The 25,942-nt window shown below is 39.7% G+C and overlaps 1 protein-coding gene across 6 annotated transcripts in view; it reads right to left on the bottom strand.

Moving 5' to 3' along the window:
• The window catches only part of LOC122080099, a 145,551-nt gene that overhangs the window by 103,427 nt on the left and 16,182 nt on the right, over positions 1-25,942 (bottom strand). For 5 of the 6 annotated variants that reach the window (XR_006140602.1, XM_042646981.1, XM_042646980.1 and 2 more), the window contains exons 8-11: positions 25,629-25,719; positions 5,542-5,679; positions 5,171-5,434; positions 3,410-3,488 (exon numbers count right to left, since the gene is read on the bottom strand). Coding sequence is in view for 4 of the 6 variants with exons in the window: in XM_042646981.1 (XP_042502915.1) it covers positions 3,410-3,488; positions 5,171-5,434; positions 5,542-5,679; positions 25,629-25,719 (572 nt within the window). In the remaining 2 variants the exon portion in view is untranslated. Of the gene's footprint in view, positions 1-3,409; positions 3,489-5,170; positions 5,435-5,541; positions 5,680-25,628; positions 25,720-25,942 lie in introns of those variants that run through there. The other variant, XM_042646983.1, reaches the window with a different exon arrangement.

Raw genomic sequence — 25,942 nt, 5'->3', positions numbered from 1 at the left:
AAGGGCAAGATGGGAAGAAGTTTCACTAAAGCAATTAAGTGCAAATGAGGAATTTCACCTCAAACTAAAAGTTTGACCAAGAGATTGAGCAACAAAGAATAATCGGATGAGGGAGGACTTGCGCAAGTTTGAGCAGAGAAGTGCAGGGGCATGATGGTAATTTTGAAAGTTGAAGAGTTCTCTAGAACATATTGGATATTGGGCTCGTTGCATTCGTAATTTAAAATGATGCATCTTTAATTCTCGGGTCCAACCATTCTAGGGTCAGGATGGAGAGATAGAGCCGAAAAACCGTTTTTGGCTAAGTTGAAATTTAGAATTTAAAAATAAATAAATAAATCCAAAATACCTCTCCTCTCTCCCATACGTAACTCTCTCTTTCTCGTTCCTATTTCTTTTTGGCTTCCTTATTTCTTTTCTTCTTTCTTCTCTTGCAAGTATCTTTCTCTTTCCTACTTGGTTTCTAACTCTTCCTCTTTCTTCTCTTGCAAGTATCTCTCCCTTTCCAAAACTGTTTTTAACACTCTCTCTCCATAGCCTACATATAGGAACTTAATTCACAACTTGAGAAACAACTTTTTAGAGAGCTTTTTATTATGAGCATTTTCTTTTCTTTTGAGTTGTAAGTAAAGATTGAATTTGAAGTTTGGAGTTCTTAAGCTTGGATTTCTGCAGTACATATTCAATAAAGTATTTCTTTTTATTCTCTTTTTATTTTCATATTTAATTCAATGTCATGTCGTGTCCATCTTCTAATTGTTTTTCATCTTTCTTCATTGTCATGGTAAACTAAATCTTGCAACTTGGAGATTGGATGGAACCATGAGATGAAGAGCAACTTGTAAACAATTGATCCCGTTTTCCTAATTCCATGTAGCCAAAACCCTATTGAAAAGTCAAAATTATGTATTCCATTGATTACCTTTCGTATGTGTAATTACCAACTTCCAATACGGTTTTTCTTATAATCTAATGCTATGTATGTGTTGAATATCTCATGGGACATATTAGATTAAAAATTCATATTTCCTATTGACCTATTCAAGCATGCGATACAGGGCTAGATTGCTTGTAGATTGTTCGAAACTTTCATAGTGGATTCTAATTCCTAAGTGCTTCCCCACATCATAATTCCACGCCTCTCTAGTCCTTGCAAGATTTCAGGTTCATTAATTCATTCTTGCCTTAATCCTCGGTTAACTTTGTTGCTTGTTTAATTTAATTCCATGGTTAATTCTTGCCTTACACCATTGTTAGTTTACTTTAATTTAATTTGTGACAACCCCAATAGTTAATAATTCTGCCTAGGTTAGAACTGAAATTTCCATAGAGTTCATCTCCCTGTGATCGACCCGCATTACTTTATTTATCAATCACTCATCCAAGGCTACAAATCAAACATATATTTAGAGTTAAGATCACAATCTCCAACCCACTTGAGGACATCTCGTATCAAACCAAGCAACCAACCAGGAAACGTGTAACTATTTTCTGCAACCAAGGTTTCACAGCGAACAGGGAGCAAATTTGGTTTCTGGTGAGTATCACATGGTAAGGGAAAATTTAGAAGGTAGGGTTCTGGAGTTTGGGTCGCCCTAAGAATACGAACCAACACCCACAATATCAGCCTGATCTGAAAGGATTTGGGGGAGTTCTATTAATTTCCCTCCAACCTAGAAATATCAATAATAGCAGGAAAAGGGAACAGTAGTAACAGAAATGGGAGAAGACTGAAGAACAGAATGGGAGTGAAAGAAAGTCATAAGCAAACATCAACTAATCAAGCCATAGGGCATAGTGAGGAAAAGCCAGCATCAATAATGTCAACCGCAGGCCATACCATGTGAAAACCAGTTATTGAAGAAAAAAAAATATATATATATATATATATATTCTTTTTCTTGTTCTTGGTCATTCTGATACCATGGGACAAAACCTGCTCTTAACAACTAGAACCTGAGAAGAAGAAGAAAAGGACAAGGAAAGAAGAGGTGAGTGACAGAGAGAGAGATCACGATAGGAGAAAAGGGGATAGAATCCTAGAGCACCAATAAGATTCAAAATGATCCTACCATGGCCTAGGTCCACTACTTATATTAAACTAAGATTCCTCCTTAGAGTCAAATTACAACTAAAATAAATAACAAAGACTAACAATGACTTAGCTAGAGTAAATATAAACCAACTATAACTTTAAGAGACAGAGACAACACAACTCTCACGAATTAACAAAGAACACACTACCCCATATGGTACACTTTAACAGTCTATTGGGATTGTCCTGCAGGTGCCAAAGACAAGGCATGAATCCTCTTTTGGTACAAGGGGAAATGTCCTATCTAGCAAGTAGCAACTAAGTTTTTGGACTAATTGGGAAGAAGGAAAAATTGGTCCTTTAATTAAAGACCAAGAATAGGGAAGGAGTCAATAATTGGTCTGTGCAGGACCTGCAGGTGCATAGGGGATTTCCATCAAAAATACCAATTCATTAGATTTGAGGGGATTGAGAAATATTCTGACATCTGCCCATCCCTCATGCTCCATAGTCCATCAGCCAATCAGCGACTCCCAACCAAGGATAAGCGGGGATATGATGATAAGAAATCTTTTTTTCTTTTTCTTTTTTTTTTTTCTTTTTTTTGGGATAACTAGGATAGGATATGTTTTTCAAATTATCATAAAGATAATGCAGATACCATAATGGCTAAACTGAAGTTTATAGGTGTAGTATGTGACAAACCCATCTTTCGATAGGCCACACTTGGAAGTCAAAGGTGCTCCGGCATCAATGATTCAATGGAATCAACATGAGCAAGAATGGAAAAATAAAGGGGCATACCCGGTGCACGAGACTCCCGCATGTGCAAGGTCCGGGGGGTTGAGAACTACGCAGTCTTACCCCGAGAATGTCGAGAGGCTGTTTCGATCACTTGACCACCAGGTCGCAACATTCGCGCCTTAGTGTTGGACCAAGCACACCCCTTGAGCAAGAGGGAGGATATTTCCTTTTGGTGGAGGTCTAGATAGAGAAATTCTATAGCAGATGAGAAGCCTAAAGAGGGTTCCTCAAGGATCATCAATATCTAGGATCTAGTCCTTTGGTATTTCCATTTTATCTTTCTTTGGATGTTGTAGTATGTTCCCCCATGAGATTGTACTCGATCTGATATTCCTTACTTTTTTTCAGCCTCTTTATTTTGATTAATAATAATTCATCACAATATATATTTCTAGAAGTTTTGAAAGTGATTATTTCCTTGTTTTCTTTATATTTCTTGAGATGTTGCAAATAGAATTGCACAAGGAAATGTTCAAAATTCCACCAATTTTCTTTTTCAAGTAATTTCAGGAAAGCAACTCGAAAATGTCAAAAAAAAAAAATGAATGAAGTGGTGAAAATGTACAGTACCTGGTAATAGTGCTTGCACCAGAGGCAGTACAGACCACAGGTTGGAACTACTCTCAGCCAACTTGGCACAAAGCAGAGACTGCAATTTTTTTTTTTTTTTTTTTTTTGTTGTTTGTGTATGGGGGTGGGGTTGGGGGTGGGGGTGGGGGGAGTTAATATAGAAATGAGTCCAGCAAACTGATATCAAGGTCTCAAAACACATGCAAGGCTTATTATTACTACAGGCTCATCAAGGGTATGAGTAGGGGAACACCCTATGATTCTACCTTAAAGGCCATCATCTTCAAAGCATGACAGATATCTCACCTGCACACCTCATACCATGAAAACTGTTTGGCATGGGAGTCCATGCTCCTCACACATTAATCTAAGACTGGATTTCATCAGATCATCATATTAAAATGTCTTCAGTATAAGATTTCAGTAATCAGTTCATTAATGTCTAACACAGGAAATAAATATCTAGTGAGGGCGGTTTCAGGCTTGCAGGGCTGGCAATACATTCTGTGCAATTACTAGAGTAGTAATTTTTTCTTTCCCCTTCTTCTTTTTTTTTTTTTTTTTTTTTTTTTGGTGGGGGGTGGTACTACCTGCCGCTGTTGGATTTGTTTTGGGCTTTGTAAGCATATTTTTCTTTCAAACAATAAAGTATTTAAAAAATAATAGTTATTTTAGATTTTTAAAATATGCATAAAACAAGATTACAATTATTTTGGTTTTGTCTTTGAGCTCTGTTAAATGCGGGGGCCTGTCCCTGCTTGCTTGGAGTCCTTCCATTAAAGCATGTCTAAAGGGGATTTTTTCCTGCTCTTTTTTTTTTTTCTTACCTTAATACGGTATGTTTACCCTTAAAAAAAAAAATATATATATATATATATATTATTACTATTATCCTCAACATGAGTAACATTTTCTAACTCTCTTGGGAGCCCAGTTCACGTTATCTTTCTTTAGCAGATATTGAAACCAAAATACGTTATTCCTGCACCTTCTGTATATATAAAGTAAATTTCCATTGTTGTGGTTATTCCTTTGCAGGTGTATGCATCTTTTACGAACTCCTATTACTTTTAAGTTGGTTATGGCACTGCTTTTAGTTTCTAACATTATAAGCATCGAACCGCAAGGAGGTAGGTCAGTTGGCGAGGACCAACACCTCACAATTAAGAGGTCATGAATTGAACCCTGCTTGGGGCCAACTCATAATAACAATACAACAACAACAACAACAAACTAAGCCTTATCCCAACTTAATGGGGTCGGCCCCTACTACTATATGAAAAGCATTTATGAAACGGAATTAAGTCTCGAGGCAAGATGTCCTCACAACCTTATGTTCTAGAACATTGACAAAAGTTTACATGCTAAAGTTATTGCACTGTTGTCAAGGCATGCCTACGCAACAAAGCTCCCCTGGACATCCAAGTCAACCAGTCGCCTTATGTGCTAAGGCCTAAGGCGCCCAGGAACCAGATGATCTTTCTCTCCAGATCCTATAAATTTCAGCTGTTTCTCATTCCTACCCTTTTTATGATTCCAGAATCTCACTTCTCCCTGTCCCCCCCTCCCCCGACCTATATAACATATGGCACTCGCTCGCCTTGAGCTCCTTGGCCTTTGCCAAAGCATGCCAAGGCAGCTGACCACGGCCATGAAAGCTGTGGAATCATGTAACAGATTCTTTATTCTTTTGAAGAAAATGTAAAATAGAATCATTTGAGAAATGCATACAACAATTTCCTGTGCAAAACCATAACCCACCTGTGACGCACAAGCATTAAGAACATGTAAAATCCCTTCTTCTACCGCCCCAATATCCAAGAGATTAAGGTAGTTTGTGTCCCAGTTATCATCAGGTATCTTGAATTCATCTCCAAACAAGTTAGAGTAATCAGCTAAAAGAACATTGTTGGATCCCTCAGCTTTTAGTATCTCATCAGAAACTGAAGATGTCAATTCACTTGATGGGGTTGAGGTTTCTAGTAATGCAATGGGACCTATGAGCTTCTGCAGAACTCTACAGGCCTGAAAAACATAGCATGAAATTTATACCAGTAAAAAGAATTTGAAAGTCAAGAAGGCCAGTAATCAACCACTGTAGCAAAAACAATGACTGGTCAACAAACACTTACCACACGGCAGACGGTTCCCAGATGAGAATCTTTATATGCCTTCCTCAGCAAAACAAACAATGTATCAGGGCGGAAAACTACGGAACAAGATGCAGGCTGAACAAAAGGCAAAGGGCTACGTGATCTCCGGGGCTGGGCCTGAGCATGAAGGAAACTGTATTAACTGTCTTTCAAATAACAGCATCACCATGAGATTGAAAAAGATACATTTATGTGTATGATATCAAAACAAGAGAAGCAACCTTACAGCCTAACCAGTCGTGAAAACCAGTCACCATGTGAACACTAGTGGCAAAGCACCAGGGACAGCTTTATATTCTTCTGTTGAATCTATCCTATACTCTATAGATATCATTCCACTTTATAAACTATTATGTACATTAATCTCCCTTCAGAACTATATCCATAGTTGTCATGGAGGCGAGGCGAACATAAGCGGTCGTCCGGCGCCTTGACGCATTGGTGGAACCTGGGAACCTAAGATACTAAGGTGTTATACAAAAAGAGGGTGGTTAGTTCTGACCATTAAAGTTTTTTTCTATTAGTTTTAAGTTCAAAGGTCATTTTTTTTGTTCACAAAAAATAAATGGATTGATGTATAAAAGAGAAGTATATGTTGCTTTATTTCTAAATATGGAAAAAATAACCTCATATTAATAAAGGAAAATTGCAAATTGGATTGTCTTCCTCCACCCTCCCCTTCGATGGCAAGCAACGCGATGCTGGAAAGAAGCCGTCAAAGAATTCGATGGATAACATGTAACTCCATCTCCCTTCAGCCCCCCTCTTCTTCCACTTCCTCTTCTTCCCATCTCATCTTCCGCTGGCATCAATGGTGGCAGCCATAGTTGTCACGGCACCAAGGCGAACCAAGGCGGTGGAGAGTTGTCTAAGCGCTTAGGCGAGAAGGCGTCCGCCTTAAGGCGAACAAGGTGAACAAGTGTTTTTTTTTTTTTTTCCTATTTTCTAACATTATTTAGTAAGTTATATATACCTTGTATCATAAAAAATCAAGATTAAGCCACATCAAGTCATTAAAAATCAACATTTAGCCACATCAAATCATAAAAAATTAACATTAAGTCATATTAAGTTATAAAAAATCAACATTTAGAGAAATGCTCTTATTCTAAAATAAGTTTGACTGGTCAAATGATTTTATTTTTACATGAGACTTTTTGTATTAGTTATAACATAAAACCAGCTTTCTAACAAGTCTAAGATTACTTAAATCTGAGTTGCAATGACAAAGTTATGCTTCAGTCAAACTTATTTTTAAGTGCGCGAATACTGTTAAAATCGCCTAAATGAAAATAATTTTATGAATATCAAAACAAAATATTTTTTTACCGGACTTTTGGTTTTTAGCAATGTTTTAACATGATAGAATTTATAAAATTTTCATAATTGAGAAAAACCCTAGCATTTAAAAGTTGAAAATCGTCCCTATAACCAAAATCCAGTTTTTGTTCTTGGACTGAGGGGTTGACTTTTTATCCTTTTGGAATTTGATTTTTAAACTATTTTTATTGAATTCAAATAGAGAGTATTTGCTTATTTATGAATAATATCTTAAGTAAATGAATCATTTACTTGAATGATATTTGGCATAAATAAGTGCCGAAACACAAGGCGACAAGCAGTGCAACAAGGCGGTTGTAGCCTAGGCCCCAGGCAAACCGCCTGGACGCCTAAGCGACGCCTTGACAACTATGGTGGCAGCAGCAGCTGCCACCATCCTTTTCTTCCTCCTCTTACTCCCTGTTCTTCTTCTTGTTCTTCAACATGCTGCAGCATATTTCTGTCGCAAGCAGCTGCTGCGATTTGCTTCTTCCTGTGAATTGACCATAGTGCTGGCTGCTGGAACCTCATTTTTTTCCCAGCCAAGCATGATTTGTTCGAATGGCAAGCACCTAGCTCAAAAGCATGGCTAAGACAACCTTGACATCACCTTAGCAACCTAGGCAGGCACTGTATTGCATTCAAAAATGTAGATGAACACTAAAGAGGACAGAAGACACCTTGGCACCTACACAATGCTTAGGCAAAGCCTTGACAACTGACACCAGAAAATATTCTTGTTGGGGGTACAATGTCTTGAATTCCTTCTGTGGGAAAAAAAATTTCTAAGGCTATATGGGTATTTCAGTAAATTTCTTGTATAAGGTTTCACTATATATTTGAAGCGAGGTTTCTTTCTCTGTAAGCAAGCTGAGAGCATGGTTGAAGATCTCGCTCTCGCCCCCCATCTCGCTAATCCAAAAAAGAGAGATCTCGCCGAGATCATATATTTTTTTGCGGTCGACTCCGTGGTTGGTCTCGGTGGTCATATGGTCTTTGTAGTCCCTGAAACTAGGTATTTACCCTATTTTAGGACTTCTAAACACAATGGAAACATCAGTTTTTTAAAAATCAAACTTAAAATGGTACTTTGACTTCGTACGCTATGTAAGCAGTCTCCGGCTCTTCGGACCTTAAGCTAGTATGCTCTATTCCACAATCCACATTCCACAACCAACACATGACACACCATAATCTTAAGAATTTAAGATATATCATATATAACTCCTTAATTGATTAAAAATTAACATTGATGACTTATGAGTCACATAACTTACATTTGAAAATTTGAAATGACATAAGATAAGCTACTGATGATGTTTCGATGAAAAAATGGGTTTGAGAAGATTTCTTTTATCTAAAATGGTTCTTGAGAAGAAAAGTAACTCCAAATGTGGATGAGGAGGTAATATTCTCTACTCTTTAAGCTTCAATGAGTGTAGGAATGGAGATCCTCAAGCAAAAGCACCAAAATTCTTGCCCCTCAGTGTTTTTTCTTCAAAAAGGTAGAGAGAGGCGAGATCTTGGTAAGATTTGGTGAGATTTGGCAAGATCTCAATGAGATCTTATCGTTTTTCAATCTCACCTGTGATCTCGTCTCGCTAATATAAAAAAACAAGATCTCGCTGATCTCGCCGAGATCTTGAACTATGGCTGAGAGAGGTGTGAGGACGAGCGTTGTAACCCTACTCTCCATTGATAGTGAAGTAGAATCTCATCTCACCATGGAAGTAGGCACATCTGGCCGAACCACGTAAATCTGTGTGCATTGTGTGATTGTTAGATCCTATTTTTCCATTCTTTTCTACATCGTTTTAGGGTTGTGTTTCTACAATTCTTTGACTGATTATCTTTGTTTCTCAGTTCATTTTCTTCCACATTAGCCTCAACAACCTAACGATCATGTTCCACAGCCACCCCAAGCTCGAATCAGCCTAGAAGTTAATGAATTCTTGTGCCATTACTGAGGTGCATGCAGAAGTTCAACAACATATAGCTTTTGAGAAATAATTTATAGAAGGCTGCAACTGATCGTCATCAACAATATGTAGAGTTCAAACCAGGAGACATGGTGATGGTTAGTGTTAATCCCGAGAGGTTTTAACCGGCGAATACTAAACTCTACCCAAGGAAGATGGGTCCCTACAATGTGCTGAAATGAGTGGGACCAAATCCTTATCTGCTGGAGTTACCTAATAATATGGCCATTAGTTTCATTGAGCAATTCTGAGTATTTCCTTATTTTCCTTCATTTCCCAAATTTTAACCAAATCCTGATCTGATTTCAACCACTTAAAAGGAAATATTAAAGCAGGTGTAAGGCTGCGTACATTATAACCTCCCCAAACCCCACAGTGGTGGGAGCCTCGTGCACTGGGTATGTCCTTTATCATTGTAAAGGGCCAATAATGTAAGCCCAAGAACAAGGGATTTCAGGCCCTATACGAGTTTAGGTGTTAGTTTCTATATAAGAAAGGTTCTATCTTCAGAGTCCGAGTCTATACAAGGCAAGGTTACAAATATTTGTGCAGGCCAGACCCTCACGTACAATAAGAGTCAGAAGAAATTCTGGTTTTGTGCCTTTGGTTCTGTGGTAATTCAGAATGCTCTTTGTGGTGGTGATACAGTATTAAACCCCTGGTGGTAATTTCCAAGGTTGGGGTTCTGAATTTGTGCCTTTGGTTCTGTGGTAATTCTGAATGCTCCTTGTGGTAGTGATTCAGTAGTAAACCCCTGGTGGCGACTTCCAAGGTTGAGGTACTGCCGCATTGGTGAGGTGCCAGCCCTGAAATCATGTTGTGATTCCTAACATATCATTATACGCCTTATCTTATTCTCTGTCTAGTTCCTTTTTTTCAGTCAACTAAGGTTTGTTTTCTGCACTTCTTTTTTCCACAAATTAGTGCTGTTCTATTATACTATTCTGTCAACTAATTCTTTGTTCTGTAATTCTTCAGCTAAATAGTCAGGTTTCATTCAGGTTTCAGATTTGCTAACGTTCAGAAAGTACCTATTACCCTGTAATGTAGGGATGGATTTGACAACCAAACCAGCCCAAGACTGCAGGAAAGTTAAACCAAATAACAACCAATAACCACCAATAGTAGACAGCAAGAACAATCCAACTTAAACCAGTCAAAAGTTCTTGAAAAACCAGAATTATCAGATCCAGAATCTAGAATTTTAGGTAGCAGAGTTTGCACCAACAAATAGAATTTCAGCAACAGAAATAGAGTATTTGAATAAGGTCCAATTAGAATCAAAATATCACAGGAATAGATAACCAAATCAGAACCTGATTCTGACAGCAGGTTCTGAGATCTGGCAGTAATTTCTGGAACTTCAGTAGAGTATTATTAAAGAACTAAAAACAAATCTAATTACTGATTAGAAGGTCCAGTTCAGTGGAGAATAAAAGCAGCAGTCAACTTCAACACAGATTAAAAAAACAGACAAACCCCTAGTCTGATCAGCACCAAACCTGGATCGAGTCCTCCTCTGGTTGATCCTAACAACCGACCAGAATCACCAAGCCATCGGGTGGCTAGAACTCCCAACAGAATAGGTCGACAGAATAGGGAAAAAAAGAGATTCAGCACCCAGAAAAATTCTGCAGAATGGTTCAGTTACTTACCTGTTCTGCTGGAGAAGATAATCCAATAAAGAAAACCAGAGAATAATAGCAACCCACTCGGACTTCTCGCCGCAGACTGTCGATTGGATCAAACACCAAACCCTAGGCCTTGATCAAACACAAGGAACAAACAGGGATACCAGCGGCAGCAACAAGAGAGTTGTTTCTTATTAGTCAAAAATCATGGCTCATAAAAGAGCCATATCCTTTATTTATAATGATGGGGAGGGTTTACAAATAATAGTAACTCAAAGTTAGTACATCTAAGTTACTAAAAACTGATTACAAGAAGTTAATAAAAACTGGAAATTGGAATCTAATGAAAATAGAAACTAGTCTTGACAGAAATTAGAAATTAACAATGATTTGAAATTAGAAACTAATTTAGGACTTCAAAATAGAAACTAAATAACTAATTAGTAGCCCCATCAGCAGCCCAAATCGTGGGCTGACTTGGACCAGATCCGGGTCGACCCAGTCAGCCACTTGGGTCAACCTTGGTCTTTGTTCTCCTTGTGTAAACCCTTGTCGGTACTGCATCAACTCTCCCCGGCTTGAAAACATTCAACTCCGACGAATGGATAAGGGACATGTAGCGCTCATATAAGTCGGGATCAAGCCTCTTGAAATCATCAGCAAGAATCCAAGTACAGTCACTACGGGGACGGCCTTTCCACTTGACAAGAAAAGTGTGATAACCGGTGCCACGGCGGAGGTCTTGTAATTATCATCCAAGACGTCTTCAATAACTTCAGAAGTGGGTGGCTTCAGTTGGGGCAACCTCAGCATTTGCTCCGTGTCTCCATCATCCGAATGATGCGCAACATAAAGGTGAAGATCAGCCACATTAAACACGTTGCTTATGGTCATGTCATCCGGCAGCTCAAACACATAAGCATTAGGTCCTATACGTTTCAGCACCTTGTAGGGACCCACCTTTCGTGGATGTAGCTTGGTATTGACACCCGTCTAAAACCGTTCAAGATTTACTCGAATCATCACCATGTCCCCGGGTTTGAACTCCACATAACGCCGATGACCTTCAAGAGAAGCCTTATACACCTCATTGTTCAAGGCAATACGTCGTCGGACGTTGGCATGCACCTCAGTGATATGACGCAAGAAATCATCAGCTTCAACACTAACTCGAGCCTAGGGTGGAAGTGACATAAGGTCAATAGGCCGGTTAGGTTGAACTCCAAGCAAGATCTCAAAAGGAGTACGACCTGCTGTCCTATTCACTGAGCTGTTGTAGGCAAATTATGCAATGTCAAGAATAGAAGGCAATGTCTTCTCATAGTCTCGAACCAAACACCTCAACAAGTTTTCCAAGCTACGGTTCACCACCTCTGTCTGTCCGTCTGTCTGTGGATGAAATGCAGTTGAAAAGTTCATCTTTGTATTTGTCTACAACCACAATGTCTTCCAAAAATAACTCATGACCTTAACATCACAATCAGACACAATACTAGTTGGCAACCCATGTAGTCTTACTATTTCATTGAAGAAGAGCCTTGCAACCTAATAAGCATCAAAAGTCTTACGACAAGGTATAAAATGAGTCATCTTAGAGAAACGATCCACAACCACCATAATGGAATCATATCGTTCTCTAGTAGGGGGTAGTCCCAGAAAAAAATCCATGCTAACATCAAGCCACGGTGCATGAGGAACAGGTAGTGGGGAGTATAAACCTGTGTTCTGTTTTCCTCCCTTTGCCAACTGACATACACGGCATCTCTTGATCACATAATCGACATCCTTTGCAATGCATGGCCAATAATATCGATCAGTCACCTATGCAAGTCTTATCTTTCCCAAAATGTCCTCCTAATCCTCCTCCATGTAACTCCCGTATGATGTGATGACGTAGGGGAGAGTTTGGGATACAAAGCCGTGTGCCAAAGAACAAGTACCCATCATGAATAGAGTACTTTAGGTGCTGCCCACCTTGTTGTAACTCCATAAAGATAGTGTTGAAATCATAATCAGATGCGTACTCACCTCGTATCTGATCTATATTAATAACATGTGCTGAAAATGTGTTAAGTGTGAGCACTTTCCGGCTAAATGCATCAACCACTGTATTCTCTTTTTCCCGCCTTGTACTTCATAGCAAATACAAATTCCTGCAAGTAGGCTACCCATTTGGCATGTCTGTGGCTAATCGACTTCTGTTAGTGAAGGTGCTTCAAAGCCTCATGATCAGTGTACAAAATAAACTCCTTACCAATGAGGTAGTGCCTCCAATGGTGTAGCACTTGGACGACTGCATACAACTCTAGATAATAAGTCGAATAGCACTTCTTGGCCTCATTCAATTTTTCGCTATAAAAAGCAATGGGGTGTCATCCTTGTATTATCACTCCTCCTAGCCCAACATGTGAAGCATCTGTAGCTACCTCAAATACTTTGTCAAAATCTAGTAGGCGTAGGATGGGTGTCTCTGTCATCTTCCTCTTCACAAGAGCGAAGGCTTTGGTCGCTGCAGCTGTCCATTCAAACTTCCCTTTACTCGACTTCATACATTCAATGATGGGTGCCATAACTGCACTGAAGTTCCGAATAAATCTCCTATAGAAGGAAGCCAACCCATGGAAGCTACGGACTTCTGTTAGTGTCTTAGGTGTAGGCCAATCAGTGATGCTCTTGATCTTCTCCGAATCAGCTTTGGCCCCCTTTGATGACACTATAAATCCAAGGAATACAACCTTAGGCAGCATGAAGGAACACTTCTTGAGATTAATGTACAACTTCTCAGCACGGAGTACTCTCAAGACTTGCCTCAAGTGATCCATATGCTCTTCTTGGTTCTTACTATATACCAGAATGCCATCAAAATAAACAACCAAAAAACGACCAATGAAAGGACGAAGGACCTGTGTCATCACCCTCATGAAAGTACTAGGTGCATTCGTCAGACCGAAAGGCATGACTTTCCACTCATATAAGCCATCCTTGGTCTTAAAGGCAGTCTTCCACTCATCCCCAAGACAGATGCGAATCTGATGATAGCCACTCCTCAGATCTAACTTGAAAAAGACCTTTGCCCCAGACAGCATATCCAACATATCATCTAGTCGTGGTATAGGAAACTTATACTTGACTGTTATCTTGTTGATAGCATGGCTATCTACACACATACGCCAAGAACCATCCCTCTTTGGCGTGAGTAAAGCTGGTACTGCACAAGGACTTAAGCTCTCCTCAATGAAGCCCTTCTGTAGTAACTCATCCACTTGCCGTTTCAGCTCGGCATGCTCAGTAGGACTAAGTCTGTAAGCAGGAAGGTTGGGTAAAACCGAACCAGGAACCAAATCAATAGCATGTTGTATGTCTCGCATGGGAGGCAACTCATCTGGGAGATCATCAAGGACTAAGTTAGAAAAATCAAACAGGAACTCTCTGATAGGTGCACTATGCATTACCTCAGGTTGGGGAGTGACTTCCCTAGTAACAAGTGCCATAACCATTCCAGTCTCATGGCTTGCGCGTAAGAACGGTTTGCGGGGAATAGCTAGCAACTGCTTTGTGGGCATAGCTACTACCTTCTTCTCATTGTCAATGTACTACTGATTTGACCTTGGGATCTCTTTCGCCGTATTTCAGCCGGCACATTTACCGGATAGAAAGTTGTAGGAACACCCTTCCACATGAAAGTATACAGATTCTTCTTCCCTCCAACCATGACATCATTGTCATACATCCAGGGGCGACCAAGCAATACATCTGTGAGTTTCATTGGGATCACATCACACAAAACTTTCTCTTCATATCGGTAAAGTTTCAAAGGAACTGAACACCTCTTATTCACCTCTAAAGTATTACCATTCAGCAAGGATACCTTGTAAGGCTGAGGATGTGGGTCAGCTTTCAAGGTTGCTTTCTTCACAAAGGCTTCAGAAACAACGTTTACACAGTTGCCACTATCAATGATAATCTGACAAGTATGCTCACCTGACTTCATACGGCTGTAGAATATGCAGTTATGTCGCCAATCATCTCCTTTGGTTTCAGCCACCAATATGCGAGTAACAATATTTATTCCCTGAGTTTCATCCTCATTAGTGTTTTCCATATCATAATCATATCCACCATCATCATCATCATCTAAAGGATAGGGGTAAAGAGCTGACTCATCCTCCTCATTGGAGTCTTATACCTCAGCTACTGCATTAACCCTCTGCTTATGCGGACAAGACATAGCAAAATGTCCTACCTCTTGGCAATGGAAACATTGTACCTCATTACCACCTGTCATGGGTGCCTTTCCTTTATGATCAATTCGTGGAGGAAAAGTGGACTTTGGAGGTGCTGAGCTACTAGGTTTAGTGGCTGGAAAATTCTTCTTTACCTCCCCAGATTGGAAACCAAACCTTCTAACTGGTTGTGCTAGAAGCTCCTCTGCTCGTAGGGCCTTGTCAAAACAATCCCTCACTGAGTGCACTTCAACAACTCCGATACCCCTATTAATTTCAGCTCGCAATCCCAGTTGAAACCGAGATAACAATTGCCTTTCATTCTCCCTTATGCCTGTAAGAGAATAAAGTGCGTCAAACTTGTTCATGTACTCGGCAACAGTCATAGACCCTTAACGAAGAGAGTTCAGCTGGTCTTGCATGTGAGCTATGAAGTTGCGTGGCAAGTATTTATCTGATAGCTCAAGCTTCATCTCCTCCCAACTAGTAGGTTCTCTACCACGGTCTTCTAACTCTAGCTCATAGGTCCTCCACCACTCACGAGCAGCCCCAACTAGCTTTGTACGAGCTAGTTTCATCTTCCGTTCCTCAGATAACTCATAATAGTCAAAATAGTCGTCCAATGCCACTACCCAATCATAGAACAATTGGGGGTCATGTCTCCGATCAAACTCCTTCAGACCGAGCTTAACCTTCTGTGAATCTCCAAAATACCTCTGTTGCACAGGACGCTCAGTCTCAAAATATCCTCTTGCATACTCTTCAAAAGTAGGTTGTGCTACTGGAACCCTCTGTGGTGCTCTCAGATTAGGGTTTGCTCTCTTGTTAGTCAACTGAGCAACTACATTCAATGGAGTTTCCACTTCGGGTATTGTACGTGAATTGCCAGTAGGCTGTTGTGGTGGGGTCTCTTCATTCAACAACCTGGCATCCAATTCAGCCTTCAATTCAGTCCGTAAGGCTTGCGGTTCAGCCTTCATCTCAGTCCTCATAGTCTGTAGCATCTCCATAAGAGAAGCCAGGGTGGGAGTGTTGTTCCCAGCCATGCTCTGATACCACTTAATGTAGAGATGGATTTGGCAACCAAACCAGACCCAAGACTGCAGGAAAGTTAAACCAAATAACAACCAATAACCCCCAATAGTAGACACAACAACAATCCAACTTAAACCAGTCAACAGTTCTTGAAAAACCAGAATTATCAAATCCAGAATCTAGAATTTCAGGTAGCAGAGTTTGCACCAACAAATAGAATTTCAGCAACAGAAATAGAGTATTTAAATAAGGTCCAATTAGAATCAAAATATCACAGGAATAGATAACCAAATCAGAACCTGATTCTGACAGCAGGTTCTGAGATCTGGCAGTAATTTCTGGAACTTCAGTAGAGTATTATTAAGGAACTAATAACAAATCTAATTACTGATTAGAAGGTCCAGTTCAGTGGAGAATAAAAGCAGCAGTCAACTTCATCACAGATTAAAAAACAAACAGAAATCAATTCTGGGTAGAGAACACCATCGGCCAGAATTGAAGAAAACTCAGAACAAGACAAACCCCTGGTCTGATCAGCACCAAACTTGGATCGAGTCCTCCTCTGGTTAATCCTAACAACCGACCAGAATCACCAAGCCATCGGGTGGCTAGAACTCCCAACAGAATAGGTCAACAGAATAGGGAAAAACGGAGATTCAGAACCCAGAAAAATTCTGCAGAATGGTTCAGTTACTCACCTGTTCTGCTGAAGCAGATAATCCAATAAAGAAAATTAGAGAATAATAGCAACCCACTTAGACTTCTCGCCACAGACTGTCGATTGGATCAAACACAAATACCTAGGCCTTGATCAAACACAAGGAACAAACAGGGATACCAGCGGCAGCAACAAGAGAGTTGTTTCTTATTAGTCAAAAATTGTGGCTCATAAAAGAGCCATATCCTTTATTTATAATGATGGGGAGGGTTTACAAATAATAGTAACTCAAAGTTACTACATCTAAGTTACTAAAAACTGATTACAAGAAGTTACTAAAAACTGGAAATTGGAATCTAATGAAAATAGAAACTAGTCTTGACAGAAATTAGAAACTAACGATGATTTGAAATTAGAAACTAATTTAAGACTTCAAAATAGAAACTAAATAACTAATTAGTAACCCCATCAGTAGCCCAAATCATGGGCTGACTTGGACCAGATCTGGGTCGACCCAGTCAGCCACTTGGGTCGACCTTGGTCTTGGTTTTGGTTCTCCTTGGGTAAACCCTTGTCGGTACTACATCACCCTGTTTCGCAAGATATGTAGCGAAACCTTGTACCATGTACCCTATATGGTCGATGCTTTTTTTTTCTTTCTTTTGATAACACGATCCATGACTTCAAACCACTTACCAAGATCTCCTGTAAGGAATTCTAATAAATTTTGTTTTGGAAAAATCAACTTGATTTCTTGCTTCTCCTGGTAAAAGTAACCCTAATAGTGTTGATTTCATCATCATTTTGGGATTAAACGGTCTACAACCAAGGATTGAAACCAGATTTGCACAAGAACAATTTTCTATCAAAAGTTAAGAATTTTTGCTCAAGTAATGATTTTAGTGTCTTCTTTTTCTTTCTTTCCTTTTTTTTTTTTTTTTTTTTCCTTCTATTTTTTGTTGAAGTGTCTAGGTTTGAAGTATCTAGACCTGTGACTCAACCTCATGCTAGCTGCAACACTAATCTCCCATTATAAATAAAGGTTGCCTATGTTATATTAGACAAGCCTAATCATTCTCTCATTCTTTTATTTCAACTTGATACCAAAGCCAAAAACCCTAAATAGTTTTTTTATTCCGCCGCCACCAGTAGGGTTCCCACCGACGCCTTTGAGCAAGGTTCATGGTATCGGATTTCGACCAGGTTTCGACCCTTGGGGAGACCGAATTTTGGTAGAAACATGGGAAATTTCAAGGAAACCAAGGAATTTTTCCCGGTTTGGTGGAAACTTAGGTTTCAACCCCCAAACAGTGCTTTTTTTTGCTTTATTTTTTGTGTACATCCTATTTTTTAGACATTTCTAACACATTCGCATCATTAATTTCATAAAAAGAACACAAAGTCATACTTGTGTATTGAACCAAAGGTTCGGTAATCATTACGCTGAGTTATTGATTGAAATATGTTGTAGGTACATTTTCGAAAACAGCAAATAAAAATTTAAAAAAAAAAAAAAAAAAAAGCATTAACATGCAAAAAAAATTCGGCCACTGTGAATGCGTAGATCAGGTCCTCGGAAGTAACATATAAAAAATTTAAATAATTGTGCTCTATTTACAAGTATATTCTATAAAAAAATGATTTTTGGGGAAGTTGGGACTTACCTTTTTGGTCCAAGCTGTCTTTCTTATGTAGATGAAGCAAGAACCACCCTTAGATTTGAATTTGTTAGGCAAAAAATTGAAATCTCCATTGTTTCCCCAAGTTTCCTACTCCTAGGAGAAAAACTAAGAAGAGATGGTCGAATTTTGCTAAAGAAGGCTTGGTTTCTTTTCAACTAACTTATATAGGACTTAGTTCCACCCAAAGGGTCGAACCAGTTGGTTTGGTAAAAATTTCCCATGTTTCGGAAGAAACATGGGAAATTTCATCAAATTTGGTCGAAACATGTCGAAACATAGTCGAAATTAAAAGTCACAGGACATATTGTTTCGAGTTCCGACCCATGGAGATACGGTTGAAACCTATGAAATTTCGCAGGTTTTGATCAATTTCTCGAACCATGCCCTTAAGGCTTTGGCCTCCCTTGGTCAAGCATAGTTGACTAAACCATGCCCCGTGACCAACCACCTAACTCTACTACCTACCACGTGTATTATCCCTAGCTCCTCTTGCCACCACGCCTTTTGCCCTGCAGCTGCCTTGTGTCGCCTCCCTGTGCTGCTACCTTGCGCCACTACCGCCTTATGTGCTTCTACTTTGTTGATTGCCTATGTCCCCTGCTATGCAGTAGTTACATGATCCATCTCTATTGATTCATCACCATCTTCATTGACCTCTTCTTCGACCCTATGGCCGAGGGTGACAAGATCACTATCATCGTCAGACTCTGGGAGTGGTGAGGCACCTCATGTTGGGGCTTGTGTCCATCACCCCACTCTCCAACCAGGTCCAATGAAGTTGAATGGGTGCAATTATCTTCCCTAGTCACATGCCTTCCAATTGACTATAAAGGATAATATTTTTCAGGATATTTGACTAGTGCTACATAGCCTACACCTCAGCCTACTAATGGTCCTACTCTCAACACCTAGTTGGCTCATGATGCATTGGTTAAGCCTTTTCTCCTCATTTCTATAGAGTCTACTATCAGCTCCAGTTTTGTTCTGATGACCTCTACCCAGGACTTTGGGAGGCAATGCAACAGACCTATGCCCAGACCAGCAATTATGCACAGATTTATGAACTACGTCGCCAAGTTCATGAGACGTCTCATAAGGATCTGTCCTTGCCTGCCCACTATGCCACCCTAACCTCCTAGTGGCAATAGCTTGACTTCTATCATCTTATTCCCATAGTTTGTGCACCGGATGCCAAAGCTTACCAGAAGGAACGGAAATAGAGCGTGTTTATGACTCTCACTGGCCTCAATCCGAATCCGACATACAATACGATTCGTGTTCAGATCCTTGGTTGTGATACATTTCTTATTCTACTACATGCCTATAATCTGCTGCAACATGAGGATCGCCATCGTGCTTTTCTGATGCCGATAGTGACTCCTCCCTACTCTGCTTTGGACTCTACTCCTACTAGTGTTGACTCTACTAAACCTACCACACCAACCATGGAACCAATTAAATGAGGTTATTGTGGTAAACCCCGTCACATTAAGGAGACCTATTGGAAGCTACATGGTCTCCCTAAGGGAGGAGGCTGTGGTGGGAAACAAGGATCTACCTAGCCCTAGTCTCATCTCTATACGACTACTGATGGTTTTGTTCTTGGCCCTGCTCCTCCACCTACTGGCTCGTCTTCAATTGTGCCTTTCTCCTCAGATCAGCTACAAGCCCTACAACGCATGATGTCCAACCTGGGACACTAACCCCTGCACTAGCTTCCCATCTCGCTCAGGCAGGTATTTTCCATGTTTTTACATCTCCTGCACCTTCTTTTAGTCCCTCTTGGCTACTTGATTCCAATGCCTCTGAACATATTACTAACTCCTCAGACTTGTTTTGTTCCTACCTCCCCATGTCTAGAAAGGATAAAATTCGGGTTGTCGATGGCTCCTTATCTACTACTTCTAGTAAAGGTTTTGTCCAATGTTCTCCCACTAATACTTTATCCTTCGTTCTTCATGTTCTTACACTTTGTACAAACCTGCTATCTATTTACCTCTTACCATAGAACTCAATGGTTGTCTCATTTCATTCAACCCAATGTCTTTTTTAGGATCTAATGACGAGCACAATGATTGGCTATGGTAGGGTACAGGACAGGTTGTACCATCTGGAATCAGCCCCCACTGCTGTGCACAACCCTCTTTCTGCTCATTCTTCAAGTTTCTAGTGTCCTTCAACAAGTGCACCGATGTCATCAGTGCCTCAGTCATCCTTCCTTTCGCACTTTACATTTCATTTCCACATTTATTAAAGCATTGTAGTCCTGAGAATTTTCATTGTGAAACTTGTGAACTTGCTAAACATACTAGAACCTCTTACTCTATTTCTTTTAATAAAAGTGAGCATCCTTTTCTGTTATTCATTCTGATGTATGGGGCCCAACCCAGGTTGTCACCCATGATGGTTACCGATGATTAATTTCATTTATTGGCAATTGCACCCACTTAATATGGGTCTTTCTTTTTCGTCATAAATCTGAGGCGTTTCAATACTTCAAGTCATTCCTCACCATGGCCCGGACCCGGTTTGCTGCCAAGGTTCGGATCTTACAAAGTGACAATAGAACTGAATATTTTGATGCTAGTGTTCACCAATTCCTGGATAGTCAGGGGATTGTGTTTCAGACCTCTTGTGTTCACATTCCGGAACATAATGGTATTCCTGAGCGGAAGAACCATCATCTTCCGGACGTCGCTTGCTCCCTCATGTTTACCATGAAGGTTCTGAAACCTTATTAGGGGATGCAGTCCTTACTGCTGCCTATATCATCAACAGGGTTCCCCCCAGTGTTCTTGACTTCAAAACTCCTATTAGCCGTCTCCCAGGCCCCTCCCTTGTGTCCCATGTTACCCCTAGGGTCTTTGGTTGTGTCTATTATGATCACAACTCTACCACTGGGCGTTTTAAACTTGATCTCCGTGCCTTCTATTGCCTTTTTCTTGGCAATGCCACTACCCAAAAGGGCAACAAATGCTTTCACAGCCCCCCCCCCCCCAAAAAAATTCTCAGATTCTTAGTGGCTCTTTGCTACCATGGACATCACTATCCATGAATCTGAGCCCTATTTTCAGTCACCTCTTGAGGGGGAGAATACTATGTCCGAGCTTCCTTCTCTTTTTGTCATTGACACTACTCATCTTGAGGGGGAGGATGTTTGTCTTAAGGGGGAACCACCTCTCAAGGAAAGCAGTCAAGGGGGCTCACTTACATATTCCTGCAAGGAGAAACGGCCTGCATGCGTCCCGCCACAGCAATCAGTGCTCCTGGATCCACCTCCTGTGTCTCAGTCAGGTAATATAGATCCTTCCATCAAGGGGGGAAAACAATACCACCTGGGAGACCCCACGAAGCAACAATGAGCATGTTCGGCAGTGGCGGAACTATCTAAGCTTAAAGCTAATATCAAAGTAGATGGCATTCTAAATCTTATCCAAAAAGCTGGAGTTGGAAGTCTATTTAAAAGGTTTCGCTACATCCAAATGTTGTTGATGGCCACGCAGAAGACCAGCTTGCCCATGGTGTGGCAAATGGAGGAGTCAGCAAAATTCATCTCTATCCAAATCCATTCCTTGTTGAAGGGGAGAATATGCCTACTAGATGGCCAACAACAGCAAAGGACTCTCTTCCAAACAGAGGAGGAGAAAGGGCGGAAAAAGGAAAGGTGGTTGGTGGCCTCAATAGCATTCTGACAATGAATATGTAGATGACACCAAGAGACCTTTGCTCCAGTGGCTAAGATGAACTCTGTTTGGGCTCTCCTATTGTGTGTTGCCAACCTTGGGGGGAATCTCCAACAGTTAGACATTAAAAATGCCTTCTTAAACGGTGATTTGGAAAAAGAGGTCTACATTGACATCCCACCAGGTTTTGAGTCTCCATCCACTATTGGGAAAGTTTTCCTGTTCAAAGTTTGGTTGGTTCATCAAGGCTATGCTGCATTTTTTGTTACAAAGTCGGGCCGATCATACTTTATTTGTCACGCATAATGGTGATAAAATTACTACCCCTATCGTTTATGTGGATGATATAGTGATCACAGGGAATGATGATGATGAAATTTCCAAGATCAAAAGCTAAAATTGCAACAGAGTTTGAGATTAAGGATCTAGGCCCTCTTAAATATTTTCTTGGCATTTAAGTCGCTCAATTTGACAAGGACATTTTCATCCCACAAAGGAAATATGTCTCGGATCTTCTTAGTGATATAGGCATGCTTGGGTGTGAACCCACAGACTTCCTATTGAGGCTAATCATCATCTTGGCAATGATGGTGGAGACCGAGTTGATTGAGAAAGTTATTAGCAACTTGATACCAAGCTGATTTATCTTTTTCAAATCATCCAAACATTGCATATGCAGTAGGGATTAAGTTGATTCCTTCATGCTCTGCTGTCCACCAACCTTGATGCAGTGTGCCTTATCCTGATATACTTGAAATATGCACCAGGAAAGGGACTGTTGTTCTCAAACAATAGCAATATGCCAATACCAGACTCAAAGCCTTTACTGATGCTGATTGGGTAGGTTCTGTTGATGATCGTTGCTCTACCTCTGGCCATTGTAGTTTTCGGAGTGGTAACAGGAGGAGCAAGAAGTAATATGTGATCTCGAGGTCCAATGTTGAGGCAGAATACCGTGCCATGACTTAGGGGATTTGCGAGCTCCTCTAGCTCAAGGATCGACTTAGTGATCTTGAGATTGTTACAGCTGGTCCTATACGGCTCTATTGTGACAATAAGGCTGCTATCAATATCACTCATAACCCAATTCAACACAACTGGACCAAGCATATTGAGATCAACTGGCATTTCATCAAGCAGAAGCTGAAATAATGTTCCATTTTGCATTCCGTTTGTCACCTCAAAGAACCAGCTAGCTGATGTGTTCACGAAAGGTTTATATCGTAAGGTTTTCATCCTTTACAAGTTGGGCATACATGATATATATGCTCTAACATGAGGGAGAGTGTTAAAGTGTCCAGATTCGATGTATATAGACCTATAACGCTTCCTTATGCTAGTTGTAACCCTAATCTCTCATTATAAGTAAAGGAGGCCACTATCATATTAGACAAGCCGAATCATTCTCCCATTTTTTGTTTCAAATTTTTTTGTGTACAGCCTATTTTTGACATTTCTAACCTAATCCATGAACTAGTTTCATAAAAAACACCCAAAATGTTACTTACGGTGTTGACCCAAGTTTGCTAGTGTACGTTGAGTAAATTGTACACTAGCCTAAGTCTACATATAACTTACATACTGGAACTGGAAATAAGCTATTAAAATAAGTAAAACATACTTTAGATTTGCAAAGCAAGCAATAATGTTAGATGATAGGGATACAACTTTCACCACTCAATCCTAGGTGGAGTGTCTAGGCAGGAACAATCCACGAGCTGCGTACTATTGTGTATATCGTAACTTCTCCTCTGAATGCAACACATATAAGTCCCATGACATGTTTTGAGCCCAAATGTTTTGAAAGTCCATCATTGCCCATCTACAAGACTCATCATCAACATTTTCCAGGTATCCCAACCTAGGGAATGGCTCATTGGGATTGTGAGGATGTGAAGGCGGCACACATGGTTGCTTTGAAAGAATCCTACTATGTTTACAACTATGTTGAACAAAAAAAAGTTCGGGGAAAAATAGGTTTACCTTGAAGCTCCAAAGACGTCTCTTTAGCTCGAGTTTGGTTGAAAATGCAAAATAGTGGAAACAATTTGCAAGAACTCGAGGCAAATTTGAAGTTAGGTGGCCAAATTCCCCTTTCTTGGCTGAAACTCACGAAACTTAGGAGTTTGTGTCGAAATATGGGAAGCAATGTGTGTATTCCAGGAAATAAGTGACTATATAGTATGGGTTGGACCAGTTTGGTCAAACCATGCAAAACATGGGAAATTTTCTCGAAACCAGTTACATTTGAGTTTTGACCTATGGTTTTATTTCAACCCTCTACTAGACTAGGATATTTCAGTCGAAACTGGGAAATTTTGAGGATATTTAGAATTATGCAGGCAAGTAACCACATCCTTTATTATATATTATCAATTTAATGCACTTGTTTCGTCATACTTTATTCTCCTCTTTATATATGATATATTTTACATATTATATATTTATAGTGTTTTCTTTTCAAAACTTTATTTCGCATTTCGCATGTATCCTAAGCATTTCCATGTGTACCTTTACCATATCTTCGTAATTAGTTTCCAAAAAAAGCCAAGGAAACTCCTTTGTGAGTTTGTAAAGGTTAGGTTACGAGCCATAAAACAACTAGGCTAAGTTATGAGACCTGGGAAACAAGCGCGTTTGTTGAGAACCTGGGAAAACAACAAGTTATCCCTCACAAAGGATAAACAGGATTGTGTAACGGTTTGATTGGTGAGGAAAGGATAAACGGGATTGTGTAACAGTTTGATTGGTAACGGAGAAAGCCAATTAGTAGTGGAAAGCCTAAAGTGGTGTACCTCTAAGTAGTGGAAGTCAATGGAACTAAATCTCATTTGAAACTGACCAAATCTCCAAATTGTCTCGGTTAGGGACTGGCTGAAACAAAACTCAGAGTCGAAACCCAGTGTCAAAACCTTGAAACAAGATCTGGCACGTCTTGGTGTCGGAACCAGGTCCGAAACCGAGATCATGATCATTGGTAGAAGTAGGCTGAGGCCAAACCACTAGATAACTTGTGTCTTTCCCCTTTTTTTTATTTAAGTTACACATGTTTGCATACAGTCTCCAAATTAGCTTTTAACTCTTGTCAACTCCAATTCAACCCCCACTTGAGCTACATCTTACAATCAACACTTTCTATTAGCCGTTCCTAATTTTGTAAGTTACTAAATCAGGTACTTACCAATTCTGGTTTACTTTTTAATCTGGATCCAATTTTCCTAATTCAATCAGGTCTCCAATAGCACTAGATCTTAGTCAATCTTTTGGGTTTTTTCAATTACCAAATTGACCATTCAACCAGACTTTCATGACCATCTGAACTTCCTCAGCTACTTAATTTTTTTGAAATTCTAATTTGGTTCCTAATCCCTGAGATTTCGGATTTACATGAGCTTTTCAAAGTACTAACCCTAATCCTTAGGTGATTAGAATTTCCCATTAAATGGACTTTTTTTATGCTCCATCTCCAGAGATCATCTAATGCATAGAGGACCTTTTCATCAATAAATTTCTAGACTCAACCCAAAAATAAAAATTCCACCACTAATGAAACTCTACAAAAATTAACTAGAATAATAATATAATGATTCATAATAAGTCAATACTTTGTAAACTCTGGAAGGACAAAAATAATCATAAAACATTAGTACAAAGGCTAGGGCTAGGAAGGTTAGGTCTCTTCAATTGTATATAAAATCAGTATTTAAAGAAAATAATGTCACTGTGTATGCAAGCTCATTTAAATAAAAGCACAAAATGAATAAATGAAATTGTGCATTGGGTAAAAAAACAGGACAAAACTAATTGACTCAAAAAGGCTTCCAATTAGAACAAAATAAATAAACAAGAATTCACCTCAAAATTAGAGGAAACGGTTAATGTTGAAGCCTGGCTGTTCTTCAAGGTATCTGAATCAGAAATGTTTCCAGAAGCCCTCACAGTTTCCCTAAATTAAAGATACATCCTTTTTACAAACTGAATAACTCGTTTAAGATATTTATCAACACAAAATAAGCATAGATTATTGATGCAACAACCACATCTACAAAATGAAAAGCTAAATGAACAAGGGAATTTCATACCAAACAGCTGAGAGTACTACATCTCAATTACAACAACAACAACAAAGCCTTGTCCCAACTTAATGGGGTCGGCTGCATGGATCCAAG

This window comes from Macadamia integrifolia, chromosome 5 (assembly GCF_013358625.1).
Source record: "Macadamia integrifolia cultivar HAES 741 chromosome 5, SCU_Mint_v3, whole genome shotgun sequence".
Taxonomy (NCBI): domain Eukaryota; kingdom Viridiplantae; phylum Streptophyta; class Magnoliopsida; order Proteales; family Proteaceae; genus Macadamia; species Macadamia integrifolia.
The sequence above is the reverse complement of the archived record's forward strand: the minus strand, read 5'-3'. Positions and strand labels throughout refer to the sequence as shown.